General features: G+C 38.6%; 2 protein-coding genes across 5 annotated transcripts in view; both read right to left on the reverse strand.

Moving 5' to 3' along the window:
* Positions 1 to 62: 62 nt before the first annotated feature.
* On the reverse strand, positions 63 to 6,866 carry VCPKMT (valosin containing protein lysine methyltransferase). 2 transcript variants are annotated; one of them, XM_008693343.2, is made up of 7 exons: positions 6,071 to 6,866; positions 5,863 to 5,973; positions 5,599 to 5,671; positions 4,661 to 4,780; positions 3,518 to 3,622; positions 1,141 to 1,194; positions 63 to 337 (listed from the first exon to the last, which is right to left on the reverse strand). In XM_008693343.2, the coding sequence occupies exons 1-6, from the start codon at positions 6,334 to 6,336 to the stop codon at positions 1,180 to 1,182; spliced, it is 690 nt and encodes a 229-aa protein (XP_008691565.1). In that variant the 5' UTR covers positions 6,337 to 6,866; the 3' UTR covers positions 63 to 337; positions 1,141 to 1,179. The 2 variants fall into 2 exon arrangements, with proteins under 2 accessions (XP_008691565.1, XP_008691557.1); XM_008693335.2 differs by lacking the exon at positions 63 to 337 and having other exon boundaries at positions 844 to 1,194.
* Positions 6,867 to 6,968: 102 nt separating this feature from the next.
* SOS2 (SOS Ras/Rho guanine nucleotide exchange factor 2) overlaps positions 6,969 to 17,585 on the reverse strand; it is an 80,020-nt gene continuing 69,403 nt past the window's right edge. The window contains exons 22-24 of one of the 3 annotated variants that reach the window (XM_040620876.1): positions 9,588 to 9,697; positions 8,651 to 8,713; positions 6,969 to 8,497 (exon numbers count right to left, since the gene is read on the reverse strand). In XM_040620876.1, coding sequence (XP_040476810.1) covers positions 8,204 to 8,497; positions 8,651 to 8,713; positions 9,588 to 9,697 — 467 coding nt within the window. In that variant the 3' untranslated portion in view covers positions 6,969 to 8,203. Of the gene's footprint in view, positions 8,714 to 9,537; positions 9,698 to 17,585 lie in introns of all 3 variants that reach the window. The other 2 variants (XM_040620877.1, XM_040620875.1) reach the window with 2 other exon arrangements.

Below are 17,585 nucleotides of genomic sequence, written 5' to 3' on the forward strand. Positions count from 1 at the left end.
CCTGATTTAGATGTTCATTTTCTTCAAAGCTATTTCTGAAACATTGACAAAATCACAGGATCTCAAAAACAATGTTTATTTTAATACATAAAATGTGCCACCTCGCACCAATGCCTACGAGTACCGGCATTCTATCCAGCTAGTCTTACTCTTCATAACTGGTGTAACTGAAGGCCTCGATCGATCAGTCTGTGAGCAGATGATTATTGTACCATCATAAAACAGAGAATACGCAGAATCAAAATCACTTGGTCAATGTATATAGAACAACATTTGTAGTGATTTAAAGACAGTTCTCTGTTTCATGTAAACAACACTGGTGATTTTCGCCATTTTCCTGGAATATATATGCAAAGAAAAGTGCAAGAGCCACGTAAGTGCACAAGCCTGAAACTGGACTTTTATTCCTACTCCATTCTCAAATGAAAAAAGTTTTTAAAGATACCTTTTCCCCCCTCCTGATTTCTTACTTTCATTCCTACCAACTCATTACAGTATAATTTACTATCTAACTCATATAGACATGTACGGTGGAAGAAAAGAATAAAACTTTGGCTAATAGAAGTATACAAAACAGTATTTTCAGGTTGTTTTTTTTTAAGTAAAAGAACATTTAAAATACTAAAGCTATCGTAATAATAGCAATGAAGTGGAAGATACATATGATAAAAACCACTGCATAATTACATTAAAATAAAAACCTACTTTTAGATTTACTGATCTTGAAGACAACTAAATTTTATTAGTTGCAACTTAAACAGAATTACATAGTAATAGATATCTCTCTTTAGAAATTGGATCAATTTATCTCTAGTTTCCTGACAATAATGCCAAGTCAACCAAGCCACTTCACTGTTTATTTCTGGCAGACTTTAGGCAAACTTCAACACCTATATTCATTTGAGGAGTGACTGACACACAATTTTCGTTTAAGCAGAACTTGATGCTGAGCTACAGGTAAACTAAGTTGGATTTCAGGCCCACTGGCAGGCAGGCAGGCAGGCATCATTTTTCGAATTGCAGGCAGCCCCATGGTGGTTTGTCAGTTATATACTGAATCTCTGTGGACATGCTGGAAAAATCTGTGAACACAATCTTCCCATGCTGTATTCACATGCTCCATTCACATCTTTAGCTTACCCAGGTTGTTAGAGAGCTTGGGTAAGAGGACTAAAGATTTCACGATGGAGATTTCTATAAGGAAAAAAAAATGAAAGCTTTAAAGACTGATTTCTTATAAAAAATTAAGTATTTACTGGGTACTTAATACTAAGCAATATGCTTAATAATGGCTAAATGCAATTCAAATGAACAACCATGCAGAATTTTTAAGAGATGGTTTTTTGCTGATACCTAAAACAAAACAACCAAAGAAAAATCACATATACTAGACATCATCAAAATTAAAAAGCTTTGTGCTTCAAAGGACATACTCTCAAGAAAAAAAAAACAAACACAGAATGGGAGAAAGTATTTGAAAGTCATGTATCTGTTAAGGGTCTAGTATCCAGAATATATAAAGAACTATTACAACTCAACGGTAAGAGGACAACTCAATTTAAAAACAGGCTAAGTATGGGACACCTGGGTGCCTTAGTCGGTTAAGCATCTGCCTTCGGCTCAGGTCATGATCCCAGGGTCCTGGGATCGAGCCCCACATGGGGCTCCCTGCTCAGTGGGGAGTCTGCTTCTCCCTCTCCCACTCCCCCTGCTTGGGTTCCCTCTCTCACTGTCTCTCTCTGACAAATAAATAAAAATCTTAAAAACGAACAAACAAAAAACAGGCTAAGTATTTCTGTAAAGATATACAAATGGCCAGTAAATACATGAAGAGAGACACTCCACATTAGTCATTCAAGAAATGAAAATAAAAACCACAATGAGACACCACTTCACCCCTACCGAGATGACTACCATCAAAAAGATGGACAATGACAAGCGCTGGTGAAGATACGAAGGAATGAGAACCCTGCGCCACTGCTGGTGGGAATGTAAAATGGTACAGCAGCTTTGGAGTACAGTTTGGCCAATTCACTGTTAGTTAAACATGGAGTTCCCATGTGACCTAGCAGTTCTACTCTTAGGTATATACCCAAGAGATTTGAAAACGTAAGTCACAGAAAAATTCTTACATGAATATTCATTGCAGTATTCATTATTGCCAAAAAGTGAAAAACCACTGAAATGCCTAATGACTGATGAATGGATGGATAAGGTGTAGTATATCAAAGAAATATTAAAACTATATTTTACTTCTAAAACTATAAAAAGGAGCCAGATACAAGAAGCCACATAGTGTGTGATTCCACTTCTATGAAATGTTCAGAACAGGCAACTTCACAGACAGAGAACAGACTGGTGGCTGCCAAAGATCAGGGAGAGGTGGGAACAGCAAGTGACTGCTAATGGGTATGGGGTTTCTTTTTGGGGCAATAAAGAATGTTTAGAATTCAAAAGTGGTGACAATTGTGCAACTCTGTGAATATACTAAAAACCACTGAACCTTACATTTTAAAAGGGTGAATTTTATCAATTTTGTAAAAAGAAGTAATTCTTCACACACACACACAAAGCCTTTACATTTAGGAGACAAAATCTTAATGCCTCAAAAAAACCTCTACTTTTAAAACTACACAACAGCTTGAGCTAAAACCAGATTCCTTAAGGCATAAAACATTTTTAAAATTTATCTTTGGATCTCCAGCACTATGTCAAATGAAAGTTAGTAGATCTGAATTACTAATCCCACCGCCTCTCACTTCTTACAGTTCTAATACCTAGCCTTGATCCCCCAACTTACAAGCCATTTGCTTTTGGCTAGAATTCCCATAATCAGAGAACTTCATCATGAACAAATTTAATCAAAGCAAAGATAACAGGAACAAGTAGGACTTACTAAATTAGCACCCTTAATTCATAAATTAGATCATGTCCTTGCCTTATACTAGTCACATATACAAAAGGTGATACAAACAAAATGGATGAAATACAATTCTTCCCCTCTACACACAGCAAACTCTAGGCATACAGAGCAACTTCTATAAAATGTAACTGTTGTAACAGGTAAAGGAAGCAACAAAAAAGGGTAACACACATAAATTCTATTTGAGTGCATTTTTATTTACTGGGCAGATCTACCTTGTTATACTTTAGACTATTTAAAAAAATTTGAATGGTTGGAAAAAGTTCACAAAAGTCAGAACTGGCATTTTTAAATCTCTGAGAGATAAAAGAAATGTACAAATAGCTAAGATATTTGCCTGAGGTAATGCCCAATTACAAAGCTCTATTATTTACAGATGGAAAGGACCTTTATCAAAGTAGCCTGGTTTTTTGTTTTTTTTTTAGAGGAAGAATCCAAGGCCAGGTAGATTAAGTGATCTAAACACTGAGAGCGCCAGTGAGTCGTTAGAACTGTTTCCCCACATCAAAATCAGTCTACACCACACATTAGCTCAGAGACAGTGCCCAGCTAATGAGATCTCCTCAGAGGATAAAGAGGTGGGAATGTATTTACCGATTTTTTCTTTCTGATGTATAAAATATGAATATCCTCGCTTCGATATTCTTCATCATGTTTCTCCAAAGGAATTTTTTCAAAGTCAAAGTCTAGCTGGAGGAGCTATAAATTTAAAAGAGATATACTTCAAAATCAATAATACGAAATTTCCTGTGGCAACAGAAGTCAGAGTGACAGTTAACTTTGGAGGAGTACTGACTGGAAAAGGGCACATGGGAGCCTTGAGGTCCTGAAAATATTCTGCATTTTTATGTAGAGTGGTGATTGCTCGGGTGTATACACATGAAAAACTGAGCCGAGCACCTGATATATGTGTATCTTACATGTGTTTGACTCAATTTAAACTGTTTAACAATATTGAATTTTCAATTACAGTCTCAAAAGTTCATTAACATTCTTTACTTTCAAGAAAAACATGAAAATAAAAAACAATTTTAGCACCTGAGGCAGAGTCACGTATTTACATTCTTATTTAAGCACAGTAGTCCTTTCAGTAGATAAACTGCAGGGCTGTGTAGAGGTACCCTCAAGAGGAGTCACTTGTAATGTAATTGATTTTTGCCCATCAGAAGGGTTTGGAGGACCACTGGGGGAAGACAGGTGAACGATACATGGGGCTCTATGTACCACTTTTGCAACTTTCTGTAAGTCTTTAATTATTTCAAAGTAAAAAGTAAAAAACAAAACAAAACCAAAAAACATTCCAGAAAGTAGACAGGATATCTTGGTCGAAGCTTTCATAAAAATGCAGAGAAAAACACAGACGTAAAAATGTAACACATATATTTCTGATTTCAAAAGTAATACATTACTATGTTCCCAAAAGCCAGCATCATGTTTAATAAAGAAACATGGAAAACTTTTCTAGAAAAGACAAGGGTGTTACCGTTATTATTTTAGGTTGTTCTGTAGATACTAGATCAACTTATTAGAAAAGAAAAAGAAAAAAAGGATCAGAAAAGATGAAAAAGGTGGGGGAGAAGCTTAGTAGAATGGTGGGCAATGAAGGATAGTCTCCTTGGATTCGCATGAGCAGAATGTGTTCCCCACTCAAAATTACCATAATATATTTGAACACATAGTCACATAAAGCCTCGATGAAGTCACATAAAGCACTACGAAAACAGATCTACTACTTACCTCAAAATATTTTTTCTCAATTTCTGGATTTTTTCCCATTGTTCGTTGTTCGTAACAACATATAATACAAGTCTCAAATCCACTAAGATCTTTTAGAGTTTTCAACAACGGCTCCAAAGACTGTTCAAAAAGGAATATCACTTTTACTTATGATTTTTAAAAATTTACATTTTTACTATAAAAAGGGGGTAGGAGAAGTGGAGAGTAACTATAACTCCCCTCCAATTTATCCATCTTTGAATCAATCAACAAAGTATATGTGGTTAAATTAAAGCTCTGTAGCTAATGACTGGTAAACTCCTCTTCACTAATCAACCGTTGTATTGATTTCAGTTTCCAAGACTCAAATGACTGCATTTTGGAGTTACCATGGGAAAACAAATGAAACTGACCTCACTCTTAAAAAATTAATTTTATTTAATCTATTTTAACTTGGAATTTTACCCACAAAAGTAAGTCCGACCCTAACTTGAGCATAAGGTAGTTCAATGTTTGTTATTTTACAAATGTGATGCCCACAATATTATACAAACTGATATTTTAAAAAATACCATCCTGAATCAATCTTGCCACAGAACAATGAATTCTTTACAATGCAACTTAATTCTCAAAGTCATGGTTAACTTGTTCACTGGAAAGAGCTTAAAAAAATCCGTAGCTTATCTTAACAGATCCAAATGGCAAAATCTTTAAAATATTACAGAAGCCTCTAGTCAAATGCACATAACACTTTTGTCAACATGTTTCACAGGTCTACATGTTTATCACGAGTACATGCATATAGTTCCTGGTAACCTTAATGTTCTTTACTGTGTCATCAACTATAGGACACATATCCTGCCTTCAGAGATGTTAAAAGGTGAAGAAATAAGCACTTTGGAATCCACGAATTATGATACAACTTCTGAAGACAGACACTTCACTCACTGAATACTTACCTCTTCATAGTATATGCAGTCGGCCATCAGTATGTAGTCTGGCGGAGATGGAAAGTCTTCTATTTCTTCCCCCCTTAAAAATGTCAACCAAATATTTTAACTGTTGCTTTAATAATTTAAAACATTGTTCTCTAAACAAGTTCTGGAAGGTTCTCTAAACAAGTTCTGGAAGGTCCCCTTTGTATTAACTATGCTTTTAGTGAAACGCAATTTAAAGCAAACTACAGATCGTTATCTTAAAACAAGCTGAAAGGCCATACAAACCATTTCAGTACCTTGGCTTGAACAGAACCAGTGACAAGATGCTTGTTCATATTAATATTCATCTTCAGCAAGTCTTGCAATTCCTCAAGATCTGTGACCACAACATCAGCCCTACAAAATAACGTCGATTGAGGTGTAGGCACAAGCGTCGTAAACCACGAATCCGGGTTTCCCGAACGAAGCCGCACCCCCTCCTGCCAGCTCTTACCCGAGGGTAGCAGCCATGAGCCCCACGGCCCCAGTGCCGGAGCCCAGCTCCAGCACAGACCGCCGGCTCAGAGCGTGAGCCCCATCGCCGGAAAACCCGGGCGTTTCCAGGTACTTAGAAAGGACAATGGCAGCGTCCCAAACAACGCAGCCCACGCCGCCCGAGCCATACTGCTGCAGTCGTAACACCGTGCCGTCTCGCTTTTCCAAAACTCGAACAAAGTTCCGCAGTGGGTCCTCCGCCGAGGACTCCAGAGGAGCCGCCATCGCTGCCCGGCAACAAGAAGCGGCGCGCGCAGTGACGTCACACCCACACGCACCGCCCCAGGGCCGGCCTGAAGAGGGCCCGGCGCCTCCTAGTGGCGAAGTTGGCGCCACAGCGCGTGCGCAAAGGCACAAAGCTGGGCAGGCAGCATTAGCAGGGCGCGGTCGAGCCCCGGGCCAGCGCTGCCCCGGGGTCGGTCAGCCTCACTCCTCTAAGTTACAAGCCTGGCTTAACAAACAGGTAGCTTAAACCGCTCTTCCAGACAAAGCTGGTATTGTCACCTGCTCTTAAGGCAAACCCCCAGTGTTTTTACCAGGAGACTAATTCACTCGGTAGTTATTGGCTTTAAATCCAGGCAGTTTTCAAGATTCTACCAAGCAGGCTACCCCCCTCCTTACCAAGAGTTTCCTTGCCTGCTAATTTTTCATCTGAATGCATAAAAATGGTTGCTGGAAGCTTGCTGATTGCTGTTTTAACAGTTAAGACAAAGTTATCCTTCTAAAATTTACATCAAATTCTTTGGGATTACGTAATTTAAATAGCACAAAATATTGAAAATAATGTGGGTGTATTTCCGCAGAATTCAACAATCTCTCCCCTTGTTTCTTATAATGAAAACACGTATTTAAAAGTCTTTTAAAAATTAAGACTGGGGTGATTTATTAATCTTGTTAAGAACTCTGATACAAAGCACAGTAAAAGGCCACAGACCAGTAAACAAACAACGTGGCTTTTGGCTACTTCACAACTGCTGCTACAGCACTGTCAGCAAAACGTGCGTTTTCATCACTCTGAACCCAGGAGTCCAAATGGCAAATAAAACTTTTACTCACTTCTCTGAATAAAAAGTTTAATAAAGCTTTAAGTATGTTTGCTGGTTTAAATGTTACCAATCTAAAAAAAAAATTTTTTTTTTACTTTAGTTAACATGAGATTTATAGAGAAAGTTACTAGGTTTTGAGGGCAAGGCAGTTGGTTCCTATGCCATAAGAAATTTTCCTCTGAATTTCTGAGTTAGTAAAGTAGCAGATTGTATTATAGGCCTTGAGTCACTTAAATTTATATAGGTTATTAGCATTATCTTTAAATATACAATATAAACAAAACTGTACATACATGGCATATTAATTAACTTTGTTTTCCAAAACAATAGGCAACTCATTAGCTAAAGACACCATAGTCTGCAAAAACAAAAGGCACATCTGAATGAGATACATGCCCTTTTTCCCTCTATGACTGGGTTAGGTAGTCTCTGTATCCATTTTGACAAAATAATAAACACTTACAGTGCATCCTATTATTTTCATTCTATTTTTCATTTTTGTCTTCAGCAGCAAATTCTGGCATTTAAGACATGGCATTAAAGAGTTTAAGAACAGTGGGTGTTTTTCACAATTCTCCCTAAACATAAAAACTAGAAGTAAAAACTAGAAGATGGTCAAAGAGTTTTAAAAATCAGTAATACCATACACCCCCTATATCTGTGTAAATTCACTGCCTTAAAAAGGCATCTATTATCCAAATTTGAAAAATTCCACAAATGCACTATCCCCTTTCAGTGCAATCAATGTCACTTTAAACCATATTTTAGCAGAGTCTACAGTGCAAATATAAATTCTTTATACTGGCCTTTTGGCAGCACTGAGGATCCAAGACAAGGCAATGCTACTGATCACCTGAGGATAATGATAAAGGACTTTTGTATTTTTATTTTTCCAATTTTTAAAAGCTTATTTGATCAGTAGCATTTTTGTAAGAGCATTATTTGTAAAAAGTACTAAAATACTATGCCTTTTTTGAATAAATTAAAAAAAAAAAAAAACCCTTTACAAATACCATTCCAGTGTCAATGACTACATATGGCTAAGGTCACTGAGGAGTTTCCGCATTTTCTAGCAAAGGCAGTCTGTATGATGGAGGGTGCGAAAGCTCCCGTTTGTAAGTCTTTGGTGGCAGTTTTGGTAGGTGAGGGCTTGAATTCTGCCTTGGTGGAACAGGGGGAGCTTGAGGATGAGCAAGGTTGTTGTGACTGGAACTGAGCACGTAGCATCGACGTGGTACTCTCGGAGAGGGTGTGCTAGGAGGAGTATTTGGCGAGTTTGGACAGGTACTAACATCTCTGAACCAGTCTGGATCTCTGTGAAGATGTCCTAGTGGAGGTGGCTGAAGATTAAACGGACAGTTTATAAAGTGTTCTGGAGGCCGAAGGGGAACTGGTGGAGGGGTATCAGGAAGAGGATCTCTTGGTGGCGGTGGAGGTGGACTGTGCAGAGGCCCATCAAATGCACCAGTAGGAGCAGGAACTCTGGGTTTTACCTTTGGAGGAGGAGGCTGTCTTGGTGGAATAGCAGGGGGGTCATCATCAGATTTCGTGTTTCCCTCAAAAAAAAAAAAAAATTAAATTATACCTCCATTCTCCTGAAAAATCTGTTAAGCTTTAAAAGACTGAAAAATTCTTATGTGTTCAGTTAAATCCAGAAGCTCTAAATAGATTAATCTGATTTAATGATCAGATTCATGAGTAAAATACTCCCAGTTTTATTTGGGGCCTAGTTTATTATTTTTATATATGAGATGTTTTCATTGAAATCTTAGAACATAAAGCCTCAGGTTATCTTGCTTTATATACCTTTCAAAAATGTATGCATTTTAACTGTAATATGCAAGTCAGTCAAAGGAATACATGGCTTTGTAGACATTAAAGGACATGATGTCAAGGGAACTCAACGTCCAGCTTCTGCTTTCTGGCCATCTACTTCTACTTTCCCCAGTGAGGCTTACCGTGCCGGTTCTCAAGTGTGATCCAGGGACCAGCAGCATCAGCACCAGTAGGGAACTTGTTAAAAAATGCAAATTCCTGGGTCCCACCCTAGACCTACTGAATTAGAAACTCAGCAATCTACTTTTAATAAGCCTCCCAGGTCATTCTGATGCAGCCTACAGTTTGAGAAGTACCGGTTTAAAGTTTGAAGAATGCTTTGAATACTAAAGTTTTCCCCCTTTCTACCAGAAGGAAAACATACTTCTGAGTATCTGTGAATCTGGCTGCCCAGCCTCTTTTTAGAAAAAAATATAAACGAGAATTAAGCAATTATTAAAAGTATTTTTCAAATAAAACAACTGAAGCATTTCAAAACTATAAAGGGTAGCCAAATTATGATTTACAGACTTTTTACAAGAACAAGAACTATCTGAAGATTCACCACTCTGAATGCGCTGGACGAGCTAAGACGGACCCCGTGCTGCCGACTACCTTGCAGTTTGAAGCATCGTCGTCAAACTTTTTTCGAGGAGGAAGTGGAGGAGGAATCAGTGGCTCTTCACTTAGTTTATGTAAACTACCACATGAACTGAAGAAAGATTCTGGGGGTAAAAAAGATTAGTTGAACCACAATTCACAGTGCAATCATAAGATAAGGCTTTATTTCAATCTGTGATCACCTCTGCTACAGCAAATGTCAGACTGTACTGAACCGTTGGTTCAGCTATACTCTCCACTAAACCGCAAGCTTTTTGAGGGCAGTGTGTGTTTACTTGTGTCCCTAAGCACTAGTACAACAGTGGTAATGCCTGGTATGTGGCAGACACTAGAGCTCCCCGAAAACATACAATTTAAATAAGATTAATAATGAGATTCTGCTTCTTGAAAAACCTTTTAAAATCTAAAATAGACAAAACAAACATGTTTGTAGAAACTGTAGTAACTTCCAGAGAAAGGTCATATATAATCAGAGACCTTGTGTTTTTGAAGCAGCTAGTATCAGATACATTTCTACACAGGTAATAAAACCCCCAACTAGGAGACAAAAAGGTAGGGTTGTATTAAATAACCTTTCTCTTTCAAGTTTCTCAGTGATAAAGGACAATGTTATGTAACCACATTAAAGAGAATTTACAAAATAATAAAGCACACAGGGGAAAATTCTATGCCAAACAGACACAGAATAAGAACTCTTTTCATTTATTTTTCTTCATATGATAAAAAGAATACCTGTAGTTATGGACCAACTCTATTTGTTGACCAACACTTGTTATAAAAGCAGTGACCATGTCTTGTTTATCATTACATTAAGACTGGGCTCATAGGAACTAGTTGAGAAAGCTGAGGAGTTTAATTTTAAACATATGGAGTGTGAACTCTTTATGTGATATCCAAGTAGAGATGTCAATATCTTTACTCCATGTAAAAAAACTGCTGTCCTGATCTTGTGACTGTGCAGTCACCTGATGGGTGCTACTAGCTCCGGGTGTCAAAAACAAAGTATGCCTATGGGGTGTCGGCAGATGGTGTGGGAGGTCAGGCAGAGCACTATCTGCTGCAGATATACTCCTTTTGCCTGATCAGCATCGTTGGCCCTGTCTTGGGAGCGAACTACTCTTGGTGATAGTGAATCTATCCCATGTGGTGTAGTCAACCAGTCTGGCCCAGTGTACCCCAACTCCAATCAGAAAAATAACAAGTGTTGGGGATGTGGAGAAAAGGGAACCCTCACGAACTGTTGCTGGGAAGACAAACTGGTGCACCCACTCTGGAAACAATAATGGAGGTTCCTCACAAAATAAAAAAAAATAGAAATACCACGTACACACACACACACACACACACACACACACACACACACACACACAGAGGAATATTACTCAGCCACAAAAAAGAATGAGATCTTGTCATTTGCAACAATATGGATGGACATAGAGGGTATGAGGTTAAGTAGTAATAAGTCAGAGAAAGACAAATACCATATGATTTCACTTATATGTGAATTCTGAAAAACAAAACAAAAAGAAAAAGACTCATAAATACAGAGAACAAACTGGTGGCTTCCAGAGTGGAGGAGGATAAGGGCATGGGTGAAATAGATGAAGGGGATTAAGAGGCACAAACTTCCAGTTATAAAATAAGTCAAAGAAATAAAAAGTACAGCTTAGGGAATATAGGCAATAATATTATTATAACATACAGTGACACAGAGTGACTACACTTGTTGTGAACACTGAGTAATGTAGAGAATTGTCAAATCACTATGTTGTACATCTAAAACTAATATAACATTGTATGTCAACTATACTTCAATAATAAATACTTTTTAAAAAAAACCTCTATTTTAAAGTATGCTCTATGCCCAACGTGGGGCTTGAACTCATCACCCTAACATCAAGAGTTGCATGCTCTACTCACTGAGCCAGCCAGGTGCCCCAATAATAAATACTTTTTAAAAAGTAAAAAAGAAAAAAAAGTAGTGCACATGGGACTCACTTCTCACCTTTTTTTTTTTTAAGATTTTATTTATTTATTCGACAGAGAGAGAGACAGCCAGCGAGAGAGGGAACACAAGCAGGGGGAGTGGGAGCCCGATGCAGGGCTCGATCCCAGGACCCCGGGATCACGCCCTGGGCCGAAGGCAGACGCTTAACGACTGAGCCGCCCAGGCGCCCCTCACTTCTCACCTTCTTAATGTGATCCGATTTTTATCTAACTCCCTTTCATGCATGCAGCCCTATGCTTCACTTGAGGGAAAGCTGACCTCATCCTGTAGCTCCAAAGATGGGGCCTGATTAGACCAAGTCAATCTGTGTAATCCACTCCATCAGTCAGAGTGACTGACTTAGCTGTAGGCATGTGACCTAGTTCAGACAAGTGAAATGTGAAAGATCTGGAAGCGACTACTGAAAAGAAAGTTCCTTGCCCTTCTGAAAAAGCACTCTGCCAGTCTGTCTCTGTATATCTCTTTCCTTCTTACCTGACTGAACAAAGAAGCACAAAACCATTATTACTCCTGCCACCACTCTTACGACCTTGAGGGAAAACAGCCTTAGGTAAAGCCGATAATTTGGACAAAACAATGAAGAATCGAAAAAGAACCTAGTCTTTGATAACATCATTGAGCCAGTGATTCAACAAGTCTTAAAGCAGTCTTCCTCTAGACTTCCAATTTTGTGAGTCAGAATGCTTTCTTATTGTTTAAGTCAGACTTAGGTGGGTCTTTTCTTCCTTACAGAAATACACACTCATGGAAGCAGAAAATATCTGAATGATGGTGGAAAAGCTGTGAGAGTTTTTGGGGGCGCCTGGGTGGTTCAGTCGTTAAGCATCTGCCTTTGGCTCAGGGCGTGATCCCAGCGTTCTGGGATTGAGCCCCACATCAGGCTCCTCCGCTGGAAGTCTGCTTCTTCCTCTCCCACTCCCGCTGCTTGTGTTCCCTCTCTCACTGGCTGTCTCTCTCTCTGTCGAATAAATAAATAAAATCTTAAAAAAAAAAAAGAAAGAAAGAAAGAAAAGAAAAGCTGTGCGAGTTTTTGAATATGGGTCTGACTCTACAGCAGACCACTTAACCACTATGTTATACTCTCTGTAGCAGGCACACAATAACCCTTGATGAAGTGTGAACACAATGTTATTTACTATCAAGAGCACTTCCCTATAAGATCAGGTTTTGTGAGGATTTTAAATAGTTTCAGTGTTCCAAACTAATGAATGTAGAGTAATTTACTAAGTGATTTCTATAATGTTAGTTAGCTATGTAAGTTACTTCCAATTTTTTGACATCTGTCCATCCACCTTTTTCAACAAACACTTATTGCATAACTGCTACAGTGTCAGATGCTGTTCCAGGCACTATAGCAATACAGTAGTGAGGAACAGGCAAAAACTCATGTCCCTATGGAGCTTATATTCTAGGTTGGGGAGAGAGAACAGATTTGAAAACTAAGTAAAAGAATTATGGCTATAAATTAGAAGAAGAAATATTAGGTAGGGAAGGTGGATAGAAGGAGACAGGAGGGGAGCAATTTTAGATAGCGTGGCTAGGGAAAACCTCACTCAGGTAATACTGGGCAAAAACCTGAAGGAGGCAAGGGAGCCTGCAATGAGGCCAAACAGATGAAGAGCATTCTAGGCACACGGAATGGCAAGAGCAGAAGTCCTGATGTGGGAATGTGTCTACCGTGTGCAGGAGACTGAGCAGCTGGAGCAGAATGAGTGATGGGAGAGAACAGTAGGTGATGAAGTCTGACATCAAAAGAGGCTAAAATGCATAGAACCTTCTGGGCCCTTTCAAAGAACTTTGGCTTTTACACTGAGATAGAAAGGCACTGGAGAGCTTCAAGCACAGGTGAGACAAGCCTAACTTACACTCTTTTTTCTTTTTGGTCTAACCTACATTCTAAAAGGACTTGGCTGCTATAGTGAAAACAGACTATGTGGAAGATGGGAAGTTAGGAGGCTACTATAATAAACCAGGTAAGAGATTATGGTGGCTTGGATCAAGGTGACAGCAGTAGAGATGGTGAGAAATAGATTCTGGATACATTTTGAAGGTTAACAAGACTTGCTCATGAATCACATTTGGGGTATGAGAAAAAGAGAGAAGTAAAAGATAACTCTAATATTTTTAGCCTAAGCAATTAGATGCAGTTGAGAACTGGGATAAAGAGGCAGTGGGAAGAACAACTTTGGAGGGGATGAAAACAAGCTCAGTTTTGGAGAGGTTAGGTTTGAGATTCCTATTAAGTATCTAAATGGAGATGTCGAATAGGTCACTGAGTATATGGGTCAAAAGGTCAGAGAGAGGTTCTAGGTAGAGAAAAAAATTGGGGAATTATCATTATATAGATGATATAAGACCGGATGGGCCAACCAAATGAGTGAGAAGAGGTCCAGGGACTGAACCTTGTGGCCTTCCAATTTTTAGAGGTTGAGAATATGAAGAGAAACAAGCAAGAGAAACTAGGCAGCTGAAAGTATAGTTAGAAAAACCAAGAGAGTGGGATGAACAACGTGATCTTCATGGATGTGACTTCTTCCCAAAACTGGTATTTTGAATAAATGAAGGCAGAAACTTGGGTTTTTTGTTCGCCACTGAATCTGCAGTACCTAGCACAGTAGGTGCTACGAAGTAAGTATTCAATTTCCTACTGGATAAGACCAAAGGGTGTGAACATTTTTATGGTTTGACATGTTGTTTACAGATTTCTTTCCAAAAGGGTCATGCTAATATACCAATTTAGAAGGGATAAGTAATGTATGAGAGTAACTTTTAACACAGGCTTGCTCATACTTTGATGTGAACAGTCTATTCATGTCCACTGTTAGTGGCGTCTTGCTGTTTTTCCCATTGTATGTGAGCACTTTTCATACATACTATGTTCTTTCTTTCAGGATTTGTTTTAGGAGAGTCAGAATTTTATGCAGTTATTTTCAATATTTTCCATTAAATTTCAAAATGAAATTTTCCTTATCATATGGAAAATGTATTTTACTGCCATCCAAAATAATGTCTAGAACTCCTGATTCTAAAATCGCTTGGTGTTAGGGGTTGAATTGTGTCCCCCCCCCAAAATATGCTGAAGTGCCTGTCACCTGTAACACCCAGTACCTGTCAATGTGACCTTATTTAGAAATAGGGTCTTTACAGATATGTAATCAAGTTAGGACGAAAGTGGACCCCAATCCAGTACGACTGAGGTCTTTAGAAGGAGAGGAGAAGGGACAAAGAAACACGCAGGGAGAAGACGACCATCTGACAACAGCGGTAGAGACTGAGATGATGCATCCATAAACCAAAGGAGGCCAAAGACTGTCAGCAAAGGCCAGAAGTTAGAAGAGGCAAAGAAAGATTCTCTCTTACGTGTTTCAGAAAGAGCAAGGCCCTGCCAACATCTTGATTTGGGGACTTACAGCCTCCAGAACTGGGCCCTTCTAAGCCACTCAGTCTGTGGGACTTTCTTAGAGCAGCACTAAAAGAAACTAATAGACATAGTAAAAACATTTCCACCACAGAACAACACGGAAAATAAGAAACAAACTTCAGTGAAGCCAGGAAACATCTGACCCCTGCAGCTTCAATACATGAAGGTGGACTACAGTGTATATGAGGGAGACACGTGGAGGAAGATGAAACCCGAGTGTCTGCAGTTAGTGATACTGACAAACAGCCTTTAACGTGCCCCCACAGAATGAAAGGAGGGATCAGGAGTTAAAGGTACTTGGTATAATGGAAGACATGGGATGAGAACAGAAGACTTGATTAAATCTATATAAGGAGCAATTAAAGTTCTGTGGGAGACTGGGGGTTTTATTTTCTGGTGAATCTACACATCAGAGGGGGGTCATTAGCCTGTGCTAAAAACACAGATTTTCATACTAAATGTTCAGACCACCCAGGCAGAAGATTCAAAGATCTTTCTTTGGAAAAATTAAACAGTCCTAGAGAAGAGGCCTCATAGATTCTGATGTTTGGAGATTTCCTAAGTAAAGAACTTCTCATCACTCTATTACATGTCAACAAGCTCTGACCATGGATATAGCATTTCCCATCAGCTTACACTGCCTCACTCTAAAATATGGAAAGCTTAGGATACCAGACAAGAAAGGAAAGACTCCAATATGAAAGACAAGAGACTAAACTAATAGATGCAACTCAGAAAGGAAAAAAAAACCAGAAACAATTTTTTTTTTCAAAAACACTATAATATCCTATGGAAGATAAGACAGTGAATCCATGAAACCAGAATAATAGGATGATATAAAAATGGCATAAACAAAGGTAACTAGAAAGAATTTTTTGGAAATTCAAAATCAACAATTAATGAAAAAAAAGAGTGGGAAGATGAAGGGAGGAAATCTTGCAGAAAACAGAACAAGAAAACAAAGAGATGGACAATAAGATAAAAGACAAGAAAACTGGAGGCTCAATCTAGGATATACAATATGGAAAAGGAACTAAAAAAGCAAGTCAGACAACATATTTGGGAGGAAATTATTAACAAAACAATATAAGGAACAGTTTCTAGAAATCACATGATCTCTAAATTTAAAGGGCTTAATAAGTAGATGACAAAATGAAAGAAAATAATGGTTCATATTAAAGCAGATCATTGCGAACGTACAGATCATCAGGAATAAAGAGAATATTCTAAAACTTTCTTGCATATATTGTGGCAGAGACTTCTAACTGTCCCCCAGTGTACCTTTCCTTTTCTTCCTTTTAGTAACAGGATCCCATGTATTTTAGCAAGACAAAAGGCTGCCTAGCTACAGACAACATCTCTCAGCCTCCCTTGGAGCAAAGTTTTGACCAATGGAATGAGAGCAGGAGTAATGTGAGCAACACCCAGATGTTTCTCTTTTCTTTCCTTTTTTTTTTTTTTTTTTTTAAGATTTTATTTATTTATTTGAAAGAGAGAGAGAAAGAGAGAGAGCAAAAGCAGGGGGAGGAGCAGAAGGAGAGGGAGAAGCAGGCTCCCTGGCGAGCAGGGAACTGGACTGAGGGCTTGATCCCAGGACCCTGAGATCATGACCTGAGTCTAAGGCAGATACCCAACCGATTGAGCCACCCAGGTGCCCCTCAGATCATGTTTTTCTAACAAAACCTGTCGACATTCACCTTCCTCCTGGCTAGAAAATGATAATAACTGAAGCAGTTGCTCAAAACTCAGAGATGGAAGCCCCATTTTGAGATTCCTGAATTGTCCTATTAGCTTGTGGAACAGAGGTGTTTACTTGGCCATTGTGAGAAATAGAGTTCTATTTCATTTAAGGTTCTGTATTTTTGGGTCCCTTTGCTACAGCAAGTGTACTCTAGTTTTAAAAAAGGATTGAAACTAGAAGGTCATTGACAGCGGATTTCTATTTTGTTCAGTGTCACAGTTTCTTGCACTTAGAATACTGCCTGCACATATCAGGCATTTAAAAACTATGCATGAATAATTTATGAGTGAATGACACTGGACTTCTAAACAGGAAGTATGAAAGCAAGAAGACCATAAGAAAATGCCCTCAAAATTCCTAGTGAAAAGGATTTATAATTCTATACCCAAACTATTAACAAATATATTAAATACATTTTCAGAAATATAAAAACTTAAAAACTTTTTATCTTTTTAGCCTTTCTCAGGTAGCTACTAGAGGATGTACTCTACCAAAGTAAGGGAGCATTCAAGAAAGAAGACAAGGAGTCCAAAAAAACAAGGATCCAACACAGAAGAGACGTGAAGGAATTTCTAGGACGACAACAAAAGAAAGTTCTAGGATGACAGCTGGGTGAGAGGCCAAGAGAGCAACCAGTCCAAACTGGAGTAGAACTAAAGGGCACCAGGAAGGAAGTTTCCAAGTTAAACAGCAAAACGAACATCCTGACAACTGTCCTGAGTGGTCTGACCTTATGGAAAACTGTGCTGAGACGGGGTGTGAGAAGACTGAGCAATAGATATTTGGAAAACCAACCAACAAACAAAAACACCTAAGCATTAA

The sequence above is a fragment of the Ursus maritimus genome, unplaced genomic scaffold (assembly GCF_017311325.1).
Source record: "Ursus maritimus isolate PB19 unplaced genomic scaffold, ASM1731132v1 scaffold_36, whole genome shotgun sequence".
NCBI lineage: Eukaryota > Metazoa > Chordata > Mammalia > Carnivora > Ursidae > Ursus > Ursus maritimus.